The sequence below is a fragment of the Artemia sp. Qi Xiang Cuo genome, chromosome 10 (assembly GCF_049724085.1).
Source record: "Artemia sp. Qi Xiang Cuo chromosome 10, ASM4972408v1, whole genome shotgun sequence".
Lineage (NCBI taxonomy): Eukaryota > Metazoa > Arthropoda > Branchiopoda > Anostraca > Artemiidae > Artemia > Artemia sp. Qi Xiang Cuo.
Window position 1 is genome coordinate 50,981,871 of NC_142803.1, and position 26,951 is coordinate 51,008,821.

Consider the following 26,951-nt stretch of genomic DNA (forward strand, 5'->3'; position numbering starts at 1 on the left):
AAAGGTTTACCGGATATATTTCTGAACAATTAATGTGCACACAAATGCGTCCACAAATGACTCCACAAATGCGTCCACAAATGACTCCACAAATGCGTCCACAAATGACTCCACAAATGCGTCCACAAATGCGTCTACAAATGACTCCACAAATGCGTCCACAAATGACTCCACAAATGCGTCCACAAATGACTCCACAAATGCGTCCACAAATGACTAGCAACACATTTTTATTTCTTTGCAATTCTGTTCGACAAACTTTCAGATTCTTTCATTACATTGGTTGTAGAAATTGCAAGTGACCATTCTTACTATGGATATAGCCCCTAAATGACTATTTTTTGAATGAATGTGACTAACCCGTCAAATAGAAAGTCATTTTGTATTTCATTGAAGCGTGGCTACTCTGGAGGCTGTGACACAAAGCTGCCACTTGTAATCCCTCAATGAGTGACAACAATTGTGATGCATATAACAAAAAAATTAACAAAATATCTAGATATGTTGGCCTCAAGCAGATTTATTTTTTCGTAAAGAGCTGTTAGCTGTAGTAGTCAGGCTATCTTCATTTTAATATTCACTGGACACACATGATTACCAATGCTTTTCCCGGGAAAAGAAATAATTCCACTTGGGAGTGATAAAATCAAAAGGAACCAGAGCCGTTATTTGGGGGTGCTTGGTGAGAATGGATAAAGGTCCTCTGTCGCATGGAGCCAGGTGTTAAAACCCTCATGGTATTAAAACACGTGGACAACAGAGTGACGCTAAGCAGTTATGTCTAGAAATCTACTGCAATGGCGCTAATTGGTAAGGATAAAACAAGCCCCCTTGACTCCCTCCGTATTTTAAAAATTTACTTATTTGGTATTTTCATTGAAAAAATACCCTGTTTTTATATTTCCACTTGAAATAACCTAGTTTGGTATTTTTATTGAAAAAAATCGCCCCTCCCCTTATGTTATCTTGCTCCGCTTCCACTTCAAAAAAAAAAAAAATATGAATTGTTGCCATTGGGATGCTGCACTGTCCTGGTCGTCACTTCAATTGTTTTTTTCCTAAGCGCTGACGGGCTCTGAACACAATTGTAGCCAGCATGAGAAGGCCTAAGTCTAAGTAAAGTATATCTGTCAAAAAATTTATGTATCTATAATTTATTAAAATTGCGAAGAAAACTGGGTTTAACAAAGGTATAAGCGCCAAACTAAACAATTCTAACATATTAAACTAACGAACTTCTAGCAATACAGTGTAAAAGATATATAACAATAAGAGACCTATTTCTAACCACTACTCTATATTGCTCATGAGAGTCTTGCATATAGCAGAAGTGCCTTTTTATTGCGACTCGTTTCTACACATATTATTGCTTATCGAATACCCAGCGAAAATTGACCCAAAACCGTATATTTAACAAGTTAGCGTTTTAGTTATTGCAATACTGTTTTCTTCATATATGATACTGGTTTCATCACTAACAGGTTTCGCTTTGTTCAAAAAACCGGTTTTTGGCACCCGTAAGAGAATCAGTAAGCTGATTTTGCTTCAATTCTATTTCTTCATTTTTCGTGTACATTTAGAATGTTTGAAGTTTGAACATTAGTATTTGAAATGAATTCAAAAGATTTCTTGAGTAACAATTTTCCCAGAAAAACTATTGAATATTTGAAAAAAGACATTGTAAAATATACGGTTTCCAATACAATTAATATTCACACATTTTTCAAAGCACTTAATACAATAAGGTTAAAATCAAATTACAACAAATTTCCAATTAGCTTAATTAATAATGACGCATGAATGAAAAACAATACGGGAACATTTTGGTGAATTAACCAAACTGGATGAACGATATATTGAATAAGCAAAACAACACTACAGGGACGTTTTGTTGAATCAACCAAAATATATTTTTCACATTATTCTCATGAGGATAGAGGGTACTGAATTTTTTTTAGAGTTAAAATCTTTTTAGGGTGAATTTTTTTTAGAAATAAAATCACTGGTGCACCTAAGAAGAGGTTTTTATGTTAGAGGTTGCTCTATAGTTTGAAAGATTTGAACGCACTGAGGAAAAATCATAATAAGGAGAATCGAGTCTTTGAAGGGTGTAGTTTTCCCAACTTCAACCTCCCCACCACAGTTGCAGTGCTTATGATGAAGTTGTTATTCTTTTTATTTTTCATATAACTGGAACCGTCTTGTCTCAATTTGGCCATGTGCCAATTTACTGAAAGAGTGAGGGAGGACGATTTCCTGTAGTTGGGAAGCAATTGTCAACAAATTAAAAAAAAAAATCAAATTGTACAAAAACAACCAGAAAGCAGAAAAATAATGACATTTTAGGGGAGGGGTTCTCAGAGACCCTAGCTTACACCCCTGTCTTAAGTACTATATTTAAAGTTTTAGGAATTTTTTAAAGACTTAGATGAAAAGCTTGTTTTGAGGTTGGGGAGGGGTGAGGGTGTTGTTATTGCACTGAAAAAACTTAGCGTGCAAAAAACAAGATTTTACTTCTTGGGGTGGCCGCTAAACTGATGTTAAATTGTTTGTTTGTTTAGAATAAATCTCTCTCTCAAAAAACATTCTAGATTTTATCGCTGTTGAAATCCTTGCAGTTTAAGTTAAATTCTTAGGCTAACCTCTAACAAGGTTCGAATCTTGATTCTGCAGTTGAATTTCGAGTTGCCCGAGAAAAAATTATTTCACGCGTACTTAAAATAAAATTAAACTTGAGTAGAATTAATTACCTCTATTTATGCATTGGTAAAATACACTGTAAATTTTCACATTTTACAAGACTTTCCCTTCCTATTTTCTATGAATGGTGTTTTAACAGCGGTTTATAAAAGCACAATCAAATTAATAATGATAAATATATTTTTGATATGTAATTTTGAGGAATGTGACTAAATATCTAAATCACATGGACTAATTAATGAGATCAAAAAGAAAGCTTTACTGGAATAAAACTGAGATCGCTAATCCTAATTAATCATCACGCTATTTTCAATAATAACGAATTATCTACAAAGTAAATCATCAATTACAAACAGTGAGAATATGGTAACCATCTATAGTTAAAACGCACTAATCAAAGAAACAAAGTTATTAGCCATTTCCGAATAAAGATTCCCATATACAATTACGTGATTATATTATGGTTGCATTATACGCTCAACTAGGTAAAAGTATCTTGAAATTCCAAGATCATATTATAGTGATATTTTACACTCAATGAGGTTAAGTCGCAAATATCAATTGTTTTTTATGCTGCCAGACGATACGCTAGATTGAATGACTGGAACTGGATGTGAACACAATTAACTGAACTATAAACAACTACATAGTTTTTTTTTTTTATCAAAGCACTGTAAGATCATCAAATGAAGTTTGCTGAATGAGACTGCTAGATTATGTTATGGCAAATACTGATACAGATTATTCACTTAACCTCATTTGCAAATATGCAAATGAAGCATATAGTGATTTTTCTGGCGTCTCCAACTGATAAAGTTGATCCAATGACTGGATGTGGCTATCGAATCCAAAAATTTATACAATAATTTTTTTTTTTATTTCAGTTGGCAAAATAAACTTCAAGATTGGGCCCTAGCGCAAAGCCCAAAAATATTATTTGAAAATTTCTATATTTGAAGAGTTTCTAAACAAGTGAGCGTGTCAGCATCAAGGGGGAAATTTGTAATGGAATCATCCTAAATCATCCATTTCTCGAAAAAAAACATTAAACGGAAATTAAAAAAATGTATTTGTGATTTTAGTGAATCAAACGTTCACGAAAAGTTCAGGGTCTTGATTAATGGTTAGGAGTTTGTGAATTATTTCCAGTATTTAAAAAATAAAAAAAGAAGCTAAAAAAGGGGAAAAAAGAAAAAAAAGGCAATGTTTCGAGAGGGGAGGAATTTGCATTGCTTTAAGTCACACCATAGTTTTAGAAGTTTATATTTCGTTTTTAAGGTTTTTATATTGTTTTCCACCAGGGTAAACCACCGTAGCCTTCTATATATATATATATATATATATATATATATATATATATATATATATATATATATATATATATATATATATATATATATATATATATATATATATATATATATATATATATATATATATATATATATATATATATATATATATATATATATATATATATATATATATATATATATATATATATATATATATATATATATATATATACTCAACTTTTAAATTGACGTGTAAGAGATTCGCAATCTAATTTTTTTTACCTATGAGAAAAAACTGGCGTAGTAAAGTTGCACGAAGAGGGGAGGAGGTATGACTAAAAAAAAGGTCTGCTTCAGCTATTAATCACTAAGAATACATAATAAAATTTAATATTCTGTTTCTTTGGGGTCCTAGATCACATCCCACAAAAGCCCGTCACTCCGTGCAACTGAAAATAGATTTCTTGATTCAAATACAAAAAAAGGTATTTGTGTACACTTAAGCTGGTGCACGTCTATTCACGGAAATTTGGGAGAGATTTAATTCTTCAAAATCTTTCCGGGGGGGGCAGGGGCTATTTTCCTGTCTTTTCGATTATTTTAATGAAAATGCCCATAAAAAAACGAAAAGGCATTTTTTTCAAAATCTGAGGTGAGGAAAAAAGATCTAGGGGGAAATTCCCCCACCCCCTTATTACTCCTAAAAGTGCCACGCCTGTTTTAGCTATATATGTAACTAACGTAAGCGATCCCGAGGGCTAGTAAGTATATAAACGGAAATTTATTGGCAAACATAGGACATAAGATAGTCCTTTGATCTTTGCCATACGAGAACAATTGAATTTGCAATTTAATATCCGAACTAATTACAAATAGGACTGCATATCTACAAGATATAACTACTATTATTGCAGTTAAAGTAAATTTCTATCACAAATAAGTAGGAAAACATTATGAGACTTCGTAAAATAAGTAATTAAAGCTGAAATAAATTGGCATTTCTTTGGCATATGTAGCTATATTGTTATACATTTCTAAGTCATATGTAACTCTAAAAGCACTTTTTATAAACTGTTTTACAAGCTAATTGATCCAGATCGATTTTTTTAATCTGAAGTTAATAGGTGGTGGTCTATACTTGAGCCTGGGTATATTTGAAAGCTGTTTGTGAACATTGATTTGATGACTAGTGTTTGCGCCTTGGGCAAAGGTTAGCAAGACTTGAAAACTGAATGGGCTGTAAGCCTAGCTGTTTTCTTTATCTTGAAAATAGCGTAAGTGAGCATCATGAAATAGATAAAATCTTCGAAAATATCATAGAATTTTAAACCTAAAAACGCTAATTTAACAAGGGTATGTTCCAGGTGGAAATTTTAATTTAAAACGTATTTACTTCAAATCTAATATGGTTTAACTACAAACTTGGAAGGATTTATTAACTAACGTTCTAGATATTTATTCCATTATTTATTCACTAACAAAGGATTTATTAACTAACGTTCTAGATATTTATTCTTTATAGATATTTATAACGTTCTAGATATTTATTCTAGATACTTATTCTAATGATTATTAAAATATGGGTAATTTTAATGAGTAATGACTAAAATATGAAATAAACATAAGGGTTAAACCTTAATGATAATTAGTTGTTAAAAATCTGTTGTTTTTTTCGCCTCTATTTTTACCAATTTGATACACTTAAGATTTTAGTTAACCGTAATCCCAAAAATTTAATAAAACATTTAGTAAAAAGTTGATTATCAATCGTTCATTTAGTTATTTCACTCTCACCTGGAACAAAAAATTAATATTTTATTAAATATTATTAGCTTTTTGGCTAAGCTGGAACTCCAAGTCAAAAGAATCAAGACAATGGGAGCACGGTTAGTTTTATACTATTATGTTCTATATGCTATTCTATGCACTGTTAGTTTTTATGCTATTTTAAGTTCTTGAATCTTCAACTTATTACAATTATGTTTGCAACCGGCATTCTGTGCCGTTTTAAATGATTTGTTGCACATACCCCCCTTAAACTAGAACTGGCTGGAAATATGATGCCCATTATGTAAACCGTAATAATTTTCTCAAAAGCAAAATTTAAAATTATAAGAAGAGGCATACCTGCAAAATTTATAGGGGCAGGGGGTCAAATGATTGGAAAAAGTCTGTTTTTATAAAAGACATAAAAAGCTTTTAAACATAATATCAAAATACAATTTCCTAACTATATGATAAGCATAAGATCTTGTATTTTGAAACTACCTACTTCTACCAATAAAGTAAAACCAAATCGTTGTGAAAATATTCTTGTCATAATTTATACCATGAAAATCTAGCTGTAAACAAATCTTGAATTTTTTAATTATTTGGAAAAATTGACCCTCACCCTCTAAATACTTTAGGGAACCATACAAAAATATACTTGTAAAATAATTGAACATATTTATATAATTAGTTTTCCATTTTTTAGTCAAGTCTACTTTTTCAATTTTATTCGCTCATTACTTTTTTACAAAAAAAAAAAAAAAAAAAAATTGCCGTCGACACTAAAATAAGAAATAATTTTAAAATTTTAAATCAGGAAACAATTTGCATACGAGGCATAATTTGTCATAATCGCTAGAAAAAAACTAAAACAAAATGGAAATAAAAGACTAAATCTAATCAATATTGCTTTTGGATTTTAGGCAGTGACTGAACTGGCAGCGCCATCTCCAACAATGACTAGAAACACTCAATGTAACCCTAGTATCTTAACTGAGCAACTTCAGGTATAAAAAGACTATCAAAGTTACAAAAAGGGTTAAACTATGTAAATAAGCCTACTAAGTTTATAAGACAGCACACCAGTCAAACAAAACGGTTCCGGACTTGAGAATGTGGTGCGGCAACCTCCCGAATCCTCCCCCCTGCAATCTGAAAATTATATATAATCATCTACTCATGAACATTTAATGGCTACAAAAGAACCTTCCTATATACGGTCTCCCAAGCTAAGTTAGATCCTTCCACAGACTGAGCTGGGTGGCGGCACCCAACTTATAGTTGGGTGGCGGCACAAGTGCTGAGTGAACCAGGAGCTTAAGTGAACCTAGTTTTGTACTCCAGAAGACTGTAAGAGACGGTTCAAGGTTTGGGAAGGTTGGGTGTACATGTACAAATACAGTGGAAATACGCATAAATATTTGGAAAAGGAAAAAGACATGGTAGTTTGTGTTGCTTTGCTATGAGATACATTATTGCTATACCAACAGTTACAAATCTAAAGAAAACTATAAACGTGAAAAACACATGATTCTTGTAAATTATTGTGAAAAAACTACCAGATTCATGTGATTAAAAACAGAGCTTACTCAAGCTAATAGCTGCTTCGTGGGCTATGTTGACTAGATAATTTTAAAGTTCTACAATTGACTAGTCACAATAGTTTTTATATCAGGACTGGCTTTCTTCATTTTTAGAAATACTGGAATCACGAAAACACGCTGACTCATGATGTTTGTTTAAATAAGATTTCAGTGCAAAACACTTTCCGCAGCGCTCGCAACTATAGCTTTTCCTTGCCGAGTGGGTTTGCATATGGGCACGGAGGTTGGATCGATCTGCAAAATTTTTGCCACAGTGAGCACATCCAAATGGTTTTTCACCAGTATGTGATCGTAGATGACCTTGAAGAAGCCAAGGTCGAGAAAAAGCTTTACCGCATATGTTGCAGACGTGATTTAGTGAGTGTGTTAACACATGCATAGCTAGAGCAGGCATCGATACATAAGCTTTTCCACAAGTCGAACAAGTTTTAGCAGCTCCAGAATCTAGACTTCTGTGCGTTTGCTTATGTCGAGATAAATTCGAAGAAGTTGCATAGGCCTTACCACATTCTGAGCAGACATACTTCGATGTTTTAGACATTGTCTCGCCTTCTGATTCTGAATTGTAATCAACCTTTCGTTTTGATCTGCCATCACTGACGAAGAAAGCTTCATATGTATACGTTATAGTTTCGGATTTGTGTACAGGGGTTGTAGGTACAGGTACGTCAGGGGATAGTGGCATCTCAGAATACGAGTTACTTTTACTCAGGTCGAGGATTGCTTGCGCTGTAGATATATCTCTATGCTCACGAATCTCTATGTCAGTCGCTTGCTTTTCAAGGTCTGCATAAGGTCGATAAAGGTCACCAGGCATTCTCTTACCCATCGGCTTAAATACACCTTGATAGAGTTGGTGATGATAACTGTCATCTTTAAACTCTGGTTTAAAATCATCTTTAAACTCTTGTGAAGACACTTGATGGTAGTATTGGTATTCATGTGATAGTTTTGGCTGGTCTTCTTCGCTACTGCTCCCAAATCCTGACTCGGGTGACTCAGTATGCCGTGTTAGTTGAAGTAAGGCAGAGCTTGCCTCGTATATATCAATATTTTCTCTCTTGTCAGTGTGTAAGTCATACGGCCTATACTTGATAGGGTCAATTTTCTTCGTTGTGCCTAAAAAAAAATCATTCAGATAGAGAAGTCATTTATCTCGTTTTATATTGAGTATGTACGCTGCATAAAGGGCTTAGACTTTTTTTTTCATTATATATGTGTCACACACTTCAAAATAATTTGTCAATACAGAATGAGTGACACGAGAAACAATGCGTTGTCGCTTAAAAAAATCTTTAAAAGGAAAAGCTAATGTTCAGTTTTGTTCAGTTCATTCAAGTTCAAAGCTTAGACTAGTTAGATTCATTTCCTTTCATTTCGTTGCTTTATCAGAAACATACGTAAATAGTTTTTATTTCAAATTAAAAAAAAAGGATTATCTTCCAAAATAAATTCAATTTTACAATTCATGTCATTTAGGTGAAACAAGTGTGATGTTGTTGCACCAGAAATATACAGCGTAATGTCACTGGTATTCATTCCAGTTTAAAAAATAGGTTCTATTATAAATTCAGAGTTTCGATCCCTTAGGTGAAATGATAATAAAGTTGTTCACCTCGATCGTCCAAACTTTTAAGAAACAAAAATCCCACATTAGCGTAAATTTAAATTCGCAACTTAGAGCCTGTAGGCAAAACAAGTCACCTCATTGTTCCACTGCAACCACTATTAAGCAGGGTTGCCATCCAGTTAAACAGTTCACTAGATTCTAATGATATATTGGTCGATTTAGTGGTTTTCTTCAATAATCTAGTGATTTATTCGCTGAATAAGTGATTTTTTTATTTAGGGCAAAATATAAAAACGGTACTTAAGCATTAGATGGTCACTGCTATATACAGCTAAAGAAGTCAAGCTTGGTTAATGCTAATGAAATAAAATAGCATGAAGATATAATAATTTAGAAACAAATTTGGGCTATATATTTGCACATTAAGGGTGGGGGTTGGGGGCAAAGCATAGCATATATTAAATACGTAACCCAACCTAACCTAGGTACCTTCCATCCCTAAACCCCAAACACCAACAGTTTAAATATCATAAACGCAATGAATACCGCACTTTGCATTTCAGTTATCTATAGCGGTATCTTGCAGTTAACCCGTCTGGCGGATTTTTCGTGACTGGTTTCCTTGCACAATATATAGAAGTGACCACATAATGCTTAAGTACCAAAAAAACACTAGAAACAGTGATAAATAATTAGGGTGGCAACCCTGCTGTTAAGTCACTGATATTTAAGAAAATAAATGAAAAGGTCCTCTTACGCTCTATAAAAACTAAATTGTTTAAAGTTTTACATAAGCCATCTTGCTGACATTAATGGAATTCATTTCGAAATTACTATCCCATTCAATAACAATAGGCTCATTTACACCCGCCTGTTGAAGCAAAGGGCCTCATGCTGAGTCAGACCTCTTGTTCTTTGACCTACTTCTCCTCATCGTTTGACATTTCAACCTCCTTTGGGAAATTAACGTCACAAATGAGGCACACTACCTAGGATGGCTATTTTTTTATTATTGAATTTCGTTGAATAGGACTCCAAAGATGAATAGGAACTTGAAATAAAATGAATAGTTACAGTCTCTCATGAGAAATAGGCTTTCAGCAATGCATAAAATATGAAGTTGACTTCGATTCTTGAAGTGAAGGTTCGAAATTTAATTTTTCTATTTTAGGTTTCTTTGGTGTCATGTTAAACTAGTCGGGTAAAAATTTTTCTCAGAATTTTGAGAATTCTATAGGATATTGTCAGCACGTTAACAATTCCAACGTATATATGTTAATGACAAGGCTGGGGCACTCGCAAAAAGTTTTTTTGGGAATTTGGGTCGTAAGTTTACAGTGCTGTTAACAGGCACGTAAGAAAAAAAAAGTAATTGGAAAAAAAATGTTTTGAAAAGTAAAGGAACAACTTTTAAGCTGCAGAAATACATTGGATTTACGTGAAAATTATGGGGAGAATTGCAAAATTTTAGGAGGTTGCCCAAGCCTCTATATAGTTTATTGTATTATTTAATCTAAAAAATGCAATATTACAACCTGCGCAACAAGGGGACATATGATCATTATTGTTAAGTAGAGCTACGGACGTTTTTCGGCCACATTTTCATGTTAGATTGATTAGTCATTTGCCTAAATCCCATTGGTTCCAATGCAATTAAACCCAATCAACTCACCCCCATTAAACTCAACTCATTTAGAATAAACCCCCGTGCGTCTGAGCACCAAGTAACTCAATATCGTTTGGCTCAAAACATATGCAACTCAACCCCAATCAATTCAGCCTGCATTCAATTCAACCCCTATCATTAGAACCTAACTTGCAGCCGGCTGAACGCACAAACGGGTGTTGAGTTGCATGAGGTTAAATTGAAGGAGGCTGAGTTGCATGGGGGTTGAGTTAAAGAGGCGATGAGTTGCACGGAATTGAATTGAAAGAAGGTTTAGACAAATGAAGGTTGTGTTGCCTGGGGGCTGAGTTAAATGGGGTTAAATTCAATGATGGCTGAGTTAAATGGGGGTTTAGCTGAACGAGAGTTGAGTTGAACAGAATGAGTTAAAGGGGGGTTGAAATACATGCATGCCACTCCCATCAGCTAGAGTTTATTTATTCCAAACTTAGTATTTAACAAGTATGATATAGTGCATTTTGGCTACTTGATTTTTTTCTGGTATTTGTTATCGTTCACTATACCTGAATTGTTATTTCCTTTATAAAAATTCAAATCATTTTACCAGGCTCATTACAAATTTGAGAAGGCTAATCGCTAAAACTTTTTTTTCTCTTTCCTGAAACATTTGGAGTTTCCTATTCTCCCCCCCCCTTATCCCAAAGAGGGGTGATTTGTGGGAAATGACATAAATTGTGTACATTCATAGATCAAACTTGATCTAAGTAGTTGCTATTAAAACTGTAAAAACTAGGGTAATTTCTAGAAAAAAAAAGTGATTTTGACAGCAAAGGCTATAAAAATACAATCTACTTGTACTATTTTTATCCTGATCTATTTTGAATTTCAGTTGGTTGCTTGGTTTCTCATGAAATGTTTCGTTGGTCATGGAAGTACAAATTTTGGGACATCGTTCGACTATTCCTTGTGGACTGATAATCCTTATGGCTACTTCTCATGAAAGTATAAATATTTGAATATCGTAAATAAAAAGTCAATTGCAATAGGATTAATAAAATTAAATAAATAGAATGAGTAAAAATCCAAACGATGTTATTCTTTAGTGAATAATAACCTTTAACAAGTCGTTTATTCTTCAACCGGATATACGTATTCTTAAACATACTGTTGCGGTCAGTGCCTCATCTAATTTGACCAGGGTTACCATTCCTAGTGATTTATCAATATTTAAAGTGGTTTTTATATTGCCTAGTGATTTTCTTCTGGCTAGTGATTTTTATTGATTGTTTTCTAAAACTAGTGATTTTTTACTAAATCTATTCATCAGATTTAGTGATTTTCTAGAAATTTAGTGATTTTTTTCATGATCTATTAATGTATTTGCTGAATTAGTGATCTTTTTTAAGAATCTAATGAATTTTTTTAACAAAGTGAAAAATACAGTAATATTTGCTGGCAGTAGAAAAGATATTGCTGTTAACGGCCTTTTGACGTATTTCGGGACTGAATCCATAGGTGAATTTGTAAGGTCAATCAACAGATTCTTTTTAAAATTTATAAAGCATGAATGCACTGCTGTTGTGACATGTTCCGTCATGAACTTAACTATTTTCTTTATTTCTATTTCTAGGTGGAAATGATCTGTATTTTGGTTTTTTAATGTGTTTAAATTACGAGCATATATAATAACTTAAATTAAATTTTGAGTTCAGTTTTAAGCGCAGAGCTGAAAGAAATTTTAAACACAAAGGAACAATCAACCAATACTATATGTAAACAATGGGCTAAGTCTATAACTGGCAGCCCTTCCCCCGGGAACTGTGGGGAATTAAGTCATCCTCAAAGACACATTAATTATATTTTCGACTATGCTGAAAAAATGGCTATCTCAAAATTTTGATTAGGTGACTTCGGGAGAAAAATGAGCGTGGTAGGGGGCCAAGTTGCCCTCCAAATTTTTGGTCACTTAAAAAGGGCACTAGAACTTTTAATTTCCGTTCTAATAAGCCCTCTCACGATGTACTAGGACTACTGGATCGATACGATCACCCCTGAAAAAAAAAACAATCTGTGATCTTTCTTCTGGCAAAAAATACGAAACTCCACATTTTTGCAGATGGGAGCTTGAAAATTCTATAGTAGGGTTCTCTGATACTCTAAATCTGATGGTGTGATTTGAATCTGATGGTGTGAATCTGATGGTGTTTATTAGAGTTCTATGACTTTTAGGGGGTGTTTCCCCCTTTTTTCAAAAATAAGGCAAATTTTCTCAGTCACTTAGGTCTTGGTGGGTAAGACCAAACTTGATAACACTTATAATTTTGAAATTAGCATAAAAATCTGATTTTCTTAAGGTAACTACTGGAATCAAAATTCCTGTTCTTAGAGTTTCGGTTACTATTGAGCCGGGTCGCTCGTTACTTACAGTTCGTTACCACGAACTGTTTGATTTTGAATCTAGATTTAAAACGTAATGACCTCAACTGTAATTAACTTGCAGCACTTAGAGTGTGAAAATTCAGAAGGCGTAATATGACACTTTTTTAAGGAGTGTTTATAATCCAATCTATTAAACTATATGCACTGGATCGATTGGTCTAATCTGCGCTTCTGTATCTCACTTAAGTCTTAATGTAATGAAGAGGCTGAGTTTATCCAAAATGCAATATATCTCCTATACATAATTAAGAAAATTTTAGAATTTTGACATTTTAACATTAAAACTGTGTTCTTCTGATTTTGAATGCTAGAAACAAATCTTCATTACGCAAAACCTCCGTTTGTTAATATCGAATCGTCAATCAAGGCCGTATCCAGGGGGGGAGGTTAGGGGGTTTGACTCCCCCCCCCCGAAATGTTTTTCTGACTTGTAAAAATGTAACAAAAATGGATATAAACAAATTTTTTATGTGTTTTTTGAGCTTTTTTGCGTATCCCCTCCACCCTTAAATTTTTTTGAGTAAAACCCCTCCGAAAAAAAATTCTGGGTACGGCCTTGTCGTCAATATCGTCAAAATAATCAATATCAAAATATCGTTATTATCATCAGCAATCAAAAGTTTTTGCTCTCCTGTGAAATTCATAAGAGTAACATACTTCCATCTGAATTAGTGGAGCTGACTTTCTAATTAGCTTTGAGGGATATTTTGGAATGTAAGCGTCAGAGTATAGTTTTTCAAAATTTAATTTATTTTAATTTTAAAATTTAATTTTAAGTTTAATTAAATTTAATTAAAAAAATTAATCTATTCAAAGTACGAAGCAGAGTGAAAATGAAACCTTATTATTTCAATTGATTAAGTGGAAGCTTCTATATATCATAAGAAATTAGAAAAACGAGGATTTAATTCTATTTGTTAACAAGACCTCTGTATGCAGTAAAGCAGTTTTGATGGTAACGGATGCTCAGATTTACAGCTTAAGGTAACGTGGGTGAAAAATCAGCAACAATAAGACAAACAGAAAAATATGAAACCAAACAGGTTAAGGAGCTGTAACCACCTTCTAAGGTGTAGTTGATAATCTACAGATTTTTAATATTTAAATTTACCGGAAGAAATGGACTGTCACATTTGATTTTATTAAATAATTAATTTTGCTTGGTTGTGTTCGCGGTTCAACGTGGCAACACTGACAAAATTCAGTAATGCCCTAAAAACTAATTATTTTTTAAACAACTATAGAGAAACATTAGGGAATTGCGGTTTTCTGGTATGGATATACCCAACATGGGTTCAGAGGGGAGGGGGTAAAAATAGTTGATTCCACTGGCATTTTAAGAATAGGGCATTTATACTGACTTGCTTCAAACAGTAAATGCCTGCTATGAAGGAAAAACTACCTAGTTCCAAACTTTACGAAGCTCGGCAAGAGTATTCAACATGTTTTTGACAAAACTTTTTCCTTTTACGACGCTTTAGTCTGTGGTTTAGTTTTCTTTGCTAAACCTGCAGTCTTCTTAAATAAACTAGTTCAACAGGTTAGAGTTTTCTTTGACAAACTCTTTCCAAAAGTTTTCAGCTTTTCCTTTGAAACTTTCTCCTTTTTCCCCATCTCTAGAGCGCTTTTTCAAAGGTCTAAAAAGCATCAAAAAAATATTAATCATGGAACTCTTGAAGGATTTGCTAGTGTATTAAAAATATGATAAATGGACTTCCTTCTTTTCTTCAAAAGAAAATTCTTCAACTCAATAATGCACATGGGAGGAATGAAAAAGAAAGAGGGTGTTAAATCTAGTACCTTTAAATCCATTATTCATTTATAAGCTCCAAGCATAGAACATAGAGCTCTTTACAGTCTTTAGCAGGGTGAGGGGGCCCAAAGAAATTTTGCCAGGGGCAGGGCTAGAGATATAATTAATCAGTGGAGACCAGTGTCGTATATCTGTTGTACGTTGTTTTTTCCTTTGTTTTTTTTTGGGGGGGGGGGGAGAGAGGGATATGTAGTGATGTCTTGATTTTATAAACAAAATTATTTTTTTTTCTTGAAATTCCTTAATTAGTTATGAATATTATTAAAATCTGTATTTACACTATGTGATCAGGGGAAACCTCACCCTTTTACCCCCCCCCCCTCCACCCTATAGGAACCTTTAGCTAGAGAAAAACGAGCAATACATCTCCCTAACCGGCATTCAGGCTTCAACTTTAAATAACAATCTTCCTTATTAAACAAAAGTTTAAAAACAGGATTTATGAAATTGAGTGATTCTCTAAGTTTACTAGTAGCCAATCAGGTGACCTGAAAAATACATACTCCCTGAACAAAACGCTGTCCTTTTACTTACGAATTAAGTATGCGAAATAAGTATATTAAGTATATAGAAAAAAATATGCTGGATTGTTGTTTCTCTTTCAGTTAGCTTGATTTCATCATAACAGAAGGGTGCGGGCGTTGCCCAAAAATTATGGAGCTTATTCCATTTGATTTTGAATTCCCCATCTTTCCCTCCTTAAAGCCGCAGGTCTTATTATCCTCAAAGACACCTTCTTTGCGCTTTACCAAAGCCCCAACTACTAATACCCACACAAAGCATATTTGTCGAAGTTGGACAACCTCGGCCTTCTCCCAGGTATCCTTCACAAGTGACCCAGCTTACTTACTCCTCGCTCTTACAGAGAGGTATCGAAGAATTTTCGTCCTCTTTTTAGAAGAACATTTTAACAAATAATAATTATTGTAGGAATGCTAACATCTTTCCGGACTTAAATACTGTTCTTCTGTCTCTTTTAACTTTCCTTTTACTGTCTCTTTTTGACGCAGTTTAAGTTTCAGCTTTATGCTTCATATTTTGAGTTCATACTTTTTTTTGCCAATTATTTTTGCTTATGACTTATTTTTAACTTGTTTCTTTTATTTTTATTACTCTTTGACTCGCTTTATGCTTATGGTTTATGTCTTGATTTTTATATTGTTTGACCTACAACGCCGTTTTGGCTTTATTCGCGTGTAATAGTTTTCTGTCAATAAAGTTTTATTTTATCTTATTTAAAGGCTCTCATCCAAGCCGTCAGCCTTTTTGAGGAAATATCAGTTACTTTAGGCAAAATGCGATGTACCTTGTGTTTATACTGGAAGTATGAAATAAGACTATCAACATATTTAATTTAAAATGAAAAGTATGTTTTCAATCGATGATTTAGCGTTATGTTTCACCAAGAATGTATCTTCTTTGAGAAATCAGGGGCACATCTCAGTAGTGAAGGGAGGATGTTGCCCCTTTCAGACCTAGACCTAATTCTGCCACCTGATTTTTGTTTGCACTCTTCAAAAGTTTTAAACATGATCAACTTTATTATTTTTTTGTAACTATAATTACATTATTTTCCCTTGTTATTCCAACCTCTCAATACACACCCTTTCAACCCTTCAATTTGGGCTAACTCTACCTTTTACTGTTTTTTTTTCCTGGGTTAACCCAGTTTAGACTTTTTATTCGAAAATGGATCTCTCCCCTCCAGGATTCCTTCAAATTTATGCCAATACTTCGAAGCCTAGCTTGGAAGGGGTTAATAATACAATATAAAACATGTCTACTAATTTACAGAAATTGTAATATTACGAGAAAATAAACAAATATCTGGTAATCTTGCTTAAAGACTGGCCTCCTGGCTGTAATAACAGCAAAATTCTTCCTTTATACAAACAACAACAGGTAAAACAACGAGGAATTAATCCAAGATAGCGAAAATTTTTATCCTTAAATGGATATTGCGGCTGTATATCCAAGGACCGTCCTCAGGCAAAGCACATATAAAAACATAAAATAAGACATGTAGTAAAATGTACGATCCTTAAAACTTAAATTAAAAAAGGGCTAGAACCATTAGTACAAAAAAGTTCAACTTTGACCTTCCTGCTTCTAGAGTCTTGGTTGAACTCCCTTGGAGTAATGATTCTAGAAATGTTTTAATTTTTGATTTAAAAGATCAGGTATTTTATTGCAAGTAACTTTAGCGATAACAGTTTAGGGGGACTTACACACAGGATAACATTAAAATTAGACATGATAACCGAAAACAGACAGAAATTAGATGAAAAATTTTCTAGTGAAAGTAAAAAGTGACATCGAAACTTAAAAGGGACAATTAGAAATGATAAAATTTTCTGCCAGCTAGCAAAATTGTTCTGGGAAATTCTCTGCACTAATCTGTGTTTCCTGTTGCGTTGTAGGAATATTTCGTAAAAAAAATATTCTGTTCCGAACTCTTTAATTGCCGTGAGTTCGTTAGAATGGAATGTGTTTAAGAAAAGTTAAAATTATTTGTTTCGTTTTTGACCATTTTGAATTATTTACAAGCACTCTATCGATTAATGTTTGCTTTCAGTATTATTTTTTCCTATTATAAACATGAATTTCTGTTTAAGTTTTTCTTTTTTTTCGTTTTTTAGTCTATTTCTTGTTTGTACGCCTTTGAACCGCCCTAGAAGAGTGGTTGGCACACTAAACTTGAAATCCTTTATCTCTGAGAATGGGGAGTTCAAGTTCACCTATCGCTGGTCGTTCGGTTTGGAACGGTCAGTGGCGGGACTTCTTAAGGCAAGCCAAAGTCAACCCAACTCTACATGGGCACCTGCAGAAATTTGGAAACATAAATAGGAAAAGTGGGCGAAAGGACAGGATGGCTGGCACCGAACCCCTTACTTCACTTCCTGGCTGAAGGGCCATGAATGGGAGATCATCTCCACCGGTAGGTCCTGTAAGTTTATTGCCGTGCTCTTCTTTTCTTCTCCTTGTACGATTTAAAGTGGGCTACAATGGACTTGTCTTATTCTAAGAAAAATGAAGTAAATTCAAATTGCACTTAAAAATGAATTTATCAAGAAAATTAAAACAAGGCTTACTTTTTTCTTAGGGAGTATGATTCTAAAGGTAAAAAGTAAAGAGTGGTTGAAGTGCTTTAGAAATAAAATGAAGTACCTTGGCTATTTTACCTCCAGACTGGCTAACAAGGTCGCATCTAGGGTGAGGCAGGAGTTTAGATCCCCTCCACCCCGAAAAATTTCTGTCCGAAAAATTTGTGATGCGTGTTTAAATTTTGTAATTCCCTCCCCAAAAATACACCCCCCGAAAAAAAAATCCTGGATTCGGCCCTGATGGCTGTAGTCGGGACTTGAACATACTTAGTAATTAAGTGTGTTTAAACTTTACTTTAAATTTAATTTCTATAAATACCCAACTGCATTAATAAGCTATTATAAATATTCTCCCTGCATATAGTCCATATATTTATATAATGAACAGTTACGTACCATACTTGATGACGCTACAGGATCCATCTAATTCCTTAGTATTTACCCCCTGACGGGAGTCATCACTTGGAGAATCATTTTCTTTTTCACTATTACTCCAGTTTATAATTCGTAAACTCGCTCTTTTCTTGGGTATGCACACTCTATCTTCTACTCCCATGCTATCAGGGGGGCCATGTAACTTGACTGCAAGCAACAGTCTCAATAACTGATCCCTTTATAGGCTTCTTTCCCGGGAATCCAGCCCATCCCCTTTTCGCTCAGTACCCAATCGGATTTTGCGCTAAAATTTCCCCAGCTCTTTCCGTCCTACACGCGCAGTTTTTTTAGGTACTTCCTTGGTGGTCGGAACACGCACATCAGTAACTGGAATATGATATCACAGCTACCGAAATTGGATCTAATTGGAAGAAACGAAATTTAAGGTTGTTGCAGACAATGTTATGAAAAAGACACAATTTTTGGTGAATGAAAAGGGCAGCTCTGTAGGCCATAGGGCATAAGCAGGTGTTGGAAAAAAAATTATCTTAGACATTTGAATAGTTATTAAAAAAAAAGGAAATTATTGGGAAAAATTGGAAAACCGAGGAATTGAAAAAAATTGGAAGAAACCTTAAAATCGGAAACCAAATTTGGAAGACAATTTCAGTCACATGTTGCAAAAAAAAGAAAAAAAAGGATTGTGTACAATTGTGCGGTTTTCTATTAAGTCCACAATGCAGGTGGAACAATCTTTCATTCGGAATTATAGACAGAGAAAACCTTAAAGGGCCAATTACTGGTCCAATTTGGACCATTCGCACAATAATTAGTGTTAATAGGGTTATAATTTGGTTTCTTTAGGTAAGGCTCAACTCTGGTGCCACAAAATACATATTTTCAAATATTTCTTCTTTTCGGCTATCTCTCTCCATCCCTGCCTCCCCCTCTCTCTCTCTCTTTATTTGTTCTTTACAAGTTAGTGATTTAATAGTAGGCCTATGTGTATCTCCCCTCTCCTTTGGAGGCCATGGAACCTTTCTGAGGCTAAATGTCGTAAATTTCCTCATTATCTTTGTTCTTTTATTTTCTTTTTTTTACTGTTGGAACATATCTTTCTATCATCTCTATATACATACTGATATTTATTAATTCTTTTCTTTTGTCTTAGTAAGTAGGTGTCTATTTTTCTCTGAGCCTGTGCTCCCTATATGTTCCCCCTAATTTACAAGCTAAGGAGACTTGGGGGAGGGGTGGTTTGTGTTTTATTGTATGTGCAGTAATTATGACTAAATCTTATCAAAACCCTAAGTTGTTTTGGGGGCTTAAAACTTCCCTAGTTTTTCCTGTGAGGCGCTACTGCACCATGCATTATCAGTTAGCGTCCCATCTATCGTCCAGTTGACTCTTCTAGTTCCAGAGACAATAATGCCTCGATTTTCTCACAGTTCTAACATCATTTTCTAATATATTTACTGAGAACTTAATTCATCGAATCTTAGAAACTAAATCTTTATATAAAATACTAGAAAGTTACAGACTTATTTAGACTTCGGTCTTCACACGACTAGAGAGGCATAAGGCAGCAACGGTAGACCTCCAATTCAGACGATCTTAGGCCAGGAACCAGAGCTCATTCAGAGTGGTTTTAGACTTTTTGCCTCTTTTTCAAGAGAGTGATCTAGTGTGTCGCGATTAGGCTGCAAAAATGTGATAATTAAATCACTAAAATTTATTGCTCGTGTGCTCGAGCTTCTTCTTTTTTGTACCAAAAATATTGAATCAATAGCGGTAATCCAAATGGCGTTGTGTGACAACTGGGCGTTGCGTAACAATGGCGTTGCGTAACAAATGGCGTTGTGTAACGTTTTCGTCAAACTGGGCTTCGTAACCTACCTTCTTAAACCGAGATGTTCCATTGAATGGTTCAATCAATTTTCCCATTCTTGATTGTCAGGATTTGGGTTTTTAGGATTAATCGGATCTTATGTTCTCATGAGGCTTAAAGTGCCAGGGAAAACAAAATAAAACTATTTTCTGCGCCATGGATCCATCTTTTTGTCTCTTCCACTGGGACTAATAAAAATTTGGCTCCGTCGTCTGTAGTTTTTGCCTCTTTGACCCAGTAACTAGTTCTATTTTTGACCTCACAGGGGTGGTGGGCTTGGATCTGTCTCTGGCCATAGCTTGTAGGTTCATTTACTTTACGGGACTGCCTGCCCTGAACTCCGTAAGACCTACTGATTAGAACCGTCTGATTCTTTAGATATGGCAAAGTGAATAGAATGCAAAAATATGCCTTCCTTTTACAAACAGAGAAAATGAATTCGTCTTATATATGAAGAAAAAAACAAAAAAATTGTCCGTTGTCAAAAAGGGCGGATCCAGGATGTTTTTTCGGGGGGGGAGGTTACTAATTTTTGACTCAGTTTTCGACTAATTTTACTGATTTTTGCCTAGGTTTTACTAATTTTCGACTTATTTTCGACTCGGTCAAAAATTTAGGGGGGGGGGGTTCAAACCGGGTAATCCCCCCCCTGGATACGGCCTTGGTTGTCAAGAGGGATAAGCGATGCATAAAACACTGTCAATGGATGCAGCTTAAACTAAAATAAAACAAATAAACTTTTTATTGATAAAAACGGTGATTTTATGCACAGAAGAAATCCTTAAAAACGGAAACCACCAACTTAATTTCAATCTAATACAAGAAAACAGAAATCCTTAATTGTGTGGTAACAAATAAGTCACTCCCAAAAGGGCTAAACACTCCATAAAACACTGTACATGATTGCAGCTAAAAATGATATACTAATCAAACTGAGATTAAAAAATAAATGTTGTATAACCTTTAAAAAGAAGGTTTAATCGAAAGAAGATATAATTTAAAAACATTAAGAATTAATTGATAGATTAAATTTCATTAATACATTTTATGGATATAATTGATTAAACGATCAATTTAATTTCATTCTATGAGAAGAAAACAGAAATCCTTAATTATATGACAACAAAATAGACAATCATTTTAAGATAAGAAACAAAAAATCTTGATTAAATTGCAACAAGATATTGACTGCCAAAAGGGCCAATGCCTCAGTGAAACACAGTACATGAATGCAGCTAGAAAAGAAATGCCAATTAAACTGAGATTAAAAAGGAAACGTTGTTTAACTTTTAAAAAAGAAGGTTTAATCAGCCGAAGCCGTCTTTTAAAACATAGTAAGCTTTAATTGATAGATTTAATTTTATGAATACATCTTAGGGGTAAACAAAAGAACATTTTTGGATTAAACCATTAACTTAATTTCATTCAGAGAGAAGAAAACAGAAATCCTTAATAAGATAAGATAGATAAGATTTATTCATTATCAATACCCATACAATAATACACTGTGCTAATCCATGTAATCATATGACAACAAAAATAGACATTAGAAATTGAGAACAAAACAATGGCATAATATGTAATTATATGACAACAAAATAGACATTAGAAACAAACAACACAACAATGAAATTGACATTAAAATAAGAATAAATACAAATTATACGTATAATGATGTATCTGACGAACCAAAAACGAAACCGAAAACAAAGCGACAACGAAAACGACAACGAAAGCAGACACCTTTTTATAAATGGCAATCAAAATTAAATATATCAGCGCCAAAAGGGCTAAACGCTCCATACGACACTAGATACGAATGCAGCTCAATATGACACGCCAATCAAACTTAAAAATTTTTTTTTTCACCTTTATAAAAATGAAGAGGTACCTGTATCATAAACCCCCTACCGCTCAAGTTGTTCATTCATTGACGCATTATAGAACCGTTTTTTTTTCGTTAGCCTCTATCAGCTTAGGGTGAGACAAGACAAAGAGAAGTGAGAGAATAGATGGAAAATAATTTGGGCTATATATTTGCACATTACGGGGGGGGGGGGAGTATTTGGACAGTGTGAAGTTAGAAAACAGTTCTTACTTCATAATATGCAGAACAGTTGTACCAAACATATTTTGCATATAGACCCACTATACTCTAACCCCCCCTCCCTAATGTGCAAATATTTAGCCCATTTTTTTCTAAAGTATTATACTTTATCTTATTTTGGTATATTTCATTAGGATTGAGCGTCAGAGAAACATATTAGAAGAATATTAGGTAGGGGTATATCATACAAGTACGAATGAAGATTTCATTGAAAGAAAGTACCTTAAAAATAGAAATATTTAGACCATTAACTTAATTTAATTCTAAGACAAGAAAAAGAAATTCTTCATTATTCAACAACAAAAGACTCACTGCCAAACAAGGCCGTATCCAGGGGGGGTTACCCGGTTCGAACCCCCCCCCCCCCAAATTTTGACCGAGTCGAAAACAAGTCGAAAATTAGTAAAACATAGGTAAAAATCAGTAAAATTAGTCGAAAACTGAGTCAAAAATTAGTACCCCCCCCCCCCCGAAAAAAAATCCTGGATCCGCCCTTGCCGCCAAAAGAGCTAAGCCCTCCATAAAACATTGTACATGAATCCAGCTCAAAATAATACGCCAATCAAACGGGATCAATAATAATGCAGTGACAGGTCCTACACAGTTAAAATTAGACTCTACTATGAAGTTCTGACAAAATGAAAAAAATTTTCTTATTGAAAATGTAATGATGGTTTTACAAGTAAAGGCAACTTAAACAATAATAAGTTATGATAAATTACATTAAATAATAACTAATTATATTAATGAGCTAGTAATAAGGAAACTGCTAACCGGTTCGTATTCTCATTAATTTCGATTAATTTAATTCGTACAAATGTTAGTATTTTCCAGACATTTTATTTTAACTGTTGGTAAAAGTTCTTTTTTCCCTACTTAAAAGTAAGAAAACGTTAATGTTTTATGTAAAAAGTAACGAGAGGTACATTTCTCTTTTCTAAGACAATCCAAGGTTCGTCGCTGATAGATTTCAAGCATAATCCGTCATAACTTTGGATAGTTCCACCACTGGTGTCAATCTACAAAAACAGTGGGGGGGGGGCGGGTGTGCAGAATGTATTTTCAAAATCTATGGGGGGGATTTAATTTTTTTTTTTTCATTTTTGAATGAAAATACCGAAAAAAGAGGCATATTTCAGTGAGCCTCTGCCCTTCCCCCGAAGGAAATATTTATAAACCTAAAGGAAAGAAGAGGATAAATTTAACTTCCCCTCTCCCCCTCCGATTGACACTCCCTGAATTCTGCAAATTTCATCTGATTAAAGTTCATACTATTTTGAAAACCTTTCTTCTCTTTCTATCCAAAATAAGTGACAATACTGAAAACTATTAATAGTCACTGTTTTTTTTTGCAATTTTTTTTTAATTAATATATTTAGACATCTTATGGGCCAAGTTATGAGTCGGGCATTATTAATGATTCTTAAACAACGCAAGAAATGTCTGAATGGTATGGGTATCATGAATAATTTATTTTAAAACACATTCTTCAAGAGTATCTGGTGACAGTAGAACAAAACATACGAAAAGATTCAACATAGAACACAGGACAAGCAGAAAAAAAGAAAAAAGGGAGAAGGAAACCTAGCTAAGAAGGATCCCGTAAAGGACCTACAGAAGACTAAGTAACTTTAAATCAGGTAACGCTTATTGGACCATACTCTTTTCCAGGGGCGAATCTCCAGGCTTTTTTGTGGGGGGGGACAAGAGGCGTCCATATCCGGATAGTCAAGGGGAATGGGATATATATATTGGTAGCAAATCCCCCCCTAAACGAGGCCCCTGTCCTTGTCCTATAGAAAGTTAATTTTAAAATAAAAATAAAATGGTCACATCCCTCAATCAGCTTCAATCGCCCAAGAATTTAAAGCGATTGAAACCAAATCGATAAAAAAAAAATTCAAATGCATATTTTATTCAAGAGTTGAAGGGGATAGACATTGTGCCTTAATTATCTATGGGCATTATTGTCATCATAAATAAATCATAATAAATAAGCATACATCATTCACTAAGGATGTGTTTACAACATTTATAATGACATCTGTTGTTGAGTGAATATCTAAAGGGTTATGGGACGAAGGGACAGTGGCTCTTTTTATTTTGATGAGTGAAACGAGAGGGGGTAAGATGAATGAGGCTGGATGAACTGATGCTTGTTGATTCCCTTGATTGTTGCTGATGACAGATGCAGAATCAAATTCATGCTTAAATGATAACTGAAGGCGGAAAATATAACTCTTACGAAGTCAACATTTTTAAGGGATTTAACGCTATGCTAATAAATAAAATTAAAGTGCCAGTCATAAAATAAAAATATTTTTTATCCCCTGGACCAGGCACACACCCACGGGAGAGGGGGGCTTAAAGAGGCTGTATCCCCCCTCAAGAAAAAAAATACATTTTGTTTGTAAATCTTAGATATTCTGCTCGAGTTTTAAAATTCATTCCTTAGTCCCTACTCAAAACTTGCATTCAAAGAGCTAAATTAAAATTAAAGTAATGCCTTAAAATACCGTTTTTTTCTAAGGAACTTTTAAAGTTTTCCGTTGGTTGGCCCAGGGGCTTCTCGGTCAGCCCCATCCCAAAAAAAGAAAATTACTTTTCTGAGTGTACCACTGTCCTGGACCTTTCTTGGTTCTACTCATACTTAAAACAGAAATACCTTAAGATTTCTCTTTCGTTTGTTTAAAAAATATAAGGTTTTTACGGCAGTACCAAGTTTTTGTCAGTGTTGCAACATTGAGCCGTGATAATAAATCGACAAAACTAATTCGCCAAGTTTTACAGGCCTTTTCGAGCGTAAAAATTCAGACATGAACAGTACGTTCATCACCAAAGACAGCTACACCTTCAAACTTAGCGGCCAGATCAAGGACACTTAAGCATGCTTGAACGTAGCGTACACGCCTACACATATCGCGCCAGCATGTTGCAATCTCACGCGCATCTTAATTTAGTGGAAATACCCCCCTCCCCCTCCATAGTCCTAAAGTATTAGTCTGAAAGACTTGGGAATCATAAAAAAACATTTTTCGTAATTTCCAATTTTTCTTGTTTCCGCTAAATAAGTATAGGAAGCTTGACTTGACTTATGTCCCATCCATTCTCGAAGGTTGTTTTGGGGCCTCTCCATTCACTATGTTATTCAAGTCAGTATCAGCATCTATCTTCAGTCAAAGGCAAGAATAAAAATAAATTAAAATTTTTAGCTAGTCGACTTTTTTTTGTGCAGCCGAAAGAATTAATTAACTACCAAGTTCCAATTAATTAGATACTTTTTCTTCAAACATATACTGTCTAATTTTAAACATTAGTGACGACAAGTTTTGAAAATCATATCAACTAAAGAAACGAAATTAAGGGCAAAAATTGTTGGTACTTGTTAATTAAACGAAACCCACTCAAGAATATCGCTTGGGTTAGATCTCAGAAATTCAGTTTCATAGCTACAAAAAGACAAGTGACGGGTGATAGAATGCATTGGACTTGTAAAATTTGGAATATATATGTGCACATTAGGGGGATGGGTGGGTAGGTTTAGACTAGGCTTTGTTAGGGGCGCTGTCCAAATACTTTACATCCACCCTCCTTAACGTGCAAATATATAGCCAAAATTATATTATCATATAAAGTAAAGCTTATATTAAAGTTATATTTCATTATCCTAATTATCCTAATTTCATTTCTTCGGCGTACTTCGTTTAATTAACAAGTACCAAATTATTTAATTATTTAATTTTTAAATTAAATAATTATTTAAAAATTTTATTAGACAAAAAAAAAACAAAAAAAAAAAAAAACAATCCTCGGATGATCTGCGATTATTTCTCGCAATTTGTGACATCCGGGATTCACAAGCCATCCCCCACTTAATGCAGGTGATTCCGTGTCCTATCGTGGTTAGATCATCTGTTGGTTGAAGGGAAGCCATTGATGGCACGTGCCACAAGAGGGAAGCATAGATGAAATTTGAGACAACACGGAACAAGAGACTTAAATTCATTCGCAGTATTCAAAGATTAAGAAAGGCTTCAAAAGAAATAACGGATGTGCTAAGTGGACGTATCATTAAGAGTAGGAAACAAAAGTTGGTGCTTATGAGAGTGGAACTGAATATTTATTTTCAAATTAAAGAGAGGTATTAACTGAGTGAAGGGGGTCAGAAAGAGAAATTATGAACCGTAATATAAATTTTTGCTACTAAATTAAGTAGATGCTCCGGCCTGCACTCTTTAACAAAAGGTAAATAGCCCAAAGGGTTTGAGGCTAGTCCATCGAGTAGCAGGAGTATATATTGGTTCCATCTTTTTTATTTTTTTTATTTTAGAATTTTTTAAAATGTATTTTAGTTTAGAATATAACAATTAAACTTTAGACCCTTTCTTCCTCAACGCTGAGACTACTTGTTGCATCCAGGCAGAATAATCCTGTGATTGTTCATCGTTTTTTATCTATTGGCCATTGACCTGCTGTTTAGTCAGATTTGTTTTCCTTTAGATTTGTCAGAGTAGACCGTTTTGGCCTCAAGTCTTTTGATTGTTACTAATTTAATTACTATTAAAATGTAATTTGATTAATATTGAGAATTTTTTAATTTTTAAGAAATTAGATTTAATAAAATGTTTTTTCAACTAAAAGTAAGGAGCAACATTAAGA

General features: G+C 34.0%; 1 protein-coding gene across 1 annotated transcript; it reads right to left on the reverse strand.

Annotated features, from left to right (window-relative positions):
* Positions 1–4,263: 4,263 nt before the first annotated feature.
* On the reverse strand, positions 4,264–18,478 carry LOC148947860 (uncharacterized). Its single transcript, XM_089095122.1, has 2 exons — positions 18,319–18,478; positions 4,264–8,488 (listed from the first exon to the last, which is right to left on the reverse strand). The coding sequence occupies exons 1-2, from the start codon at positions 18,476–18,478 to the stop codon at positions 7,437–7,439; spliced, it is 1,212 nt and encodes a 403-aa protein (XP_088951248.1). The 3' UTR covers positions 4,264–7,436.
* Positions 18,479–26,951: the final 8,473 nt, after the last annotated feature.

Excerpts from the sequence above, each read along its gene's own strand:
- LOC148947860 (XM_089095122.1), bottom strand. The coding sequence starts at position 18,478 with ATGGGAGTAGAAGATAGAGTGTGCATACCCAAGAAAAGAGCGAGTTTA. Across the intron at positions 8,489-18,318 it reads CTGTAGCGTCATCAAGTATG|GCACAACGAAGAAAATTGAC; the intron begins GTACGTAACTGT and ends ATTTTTTTTTAG.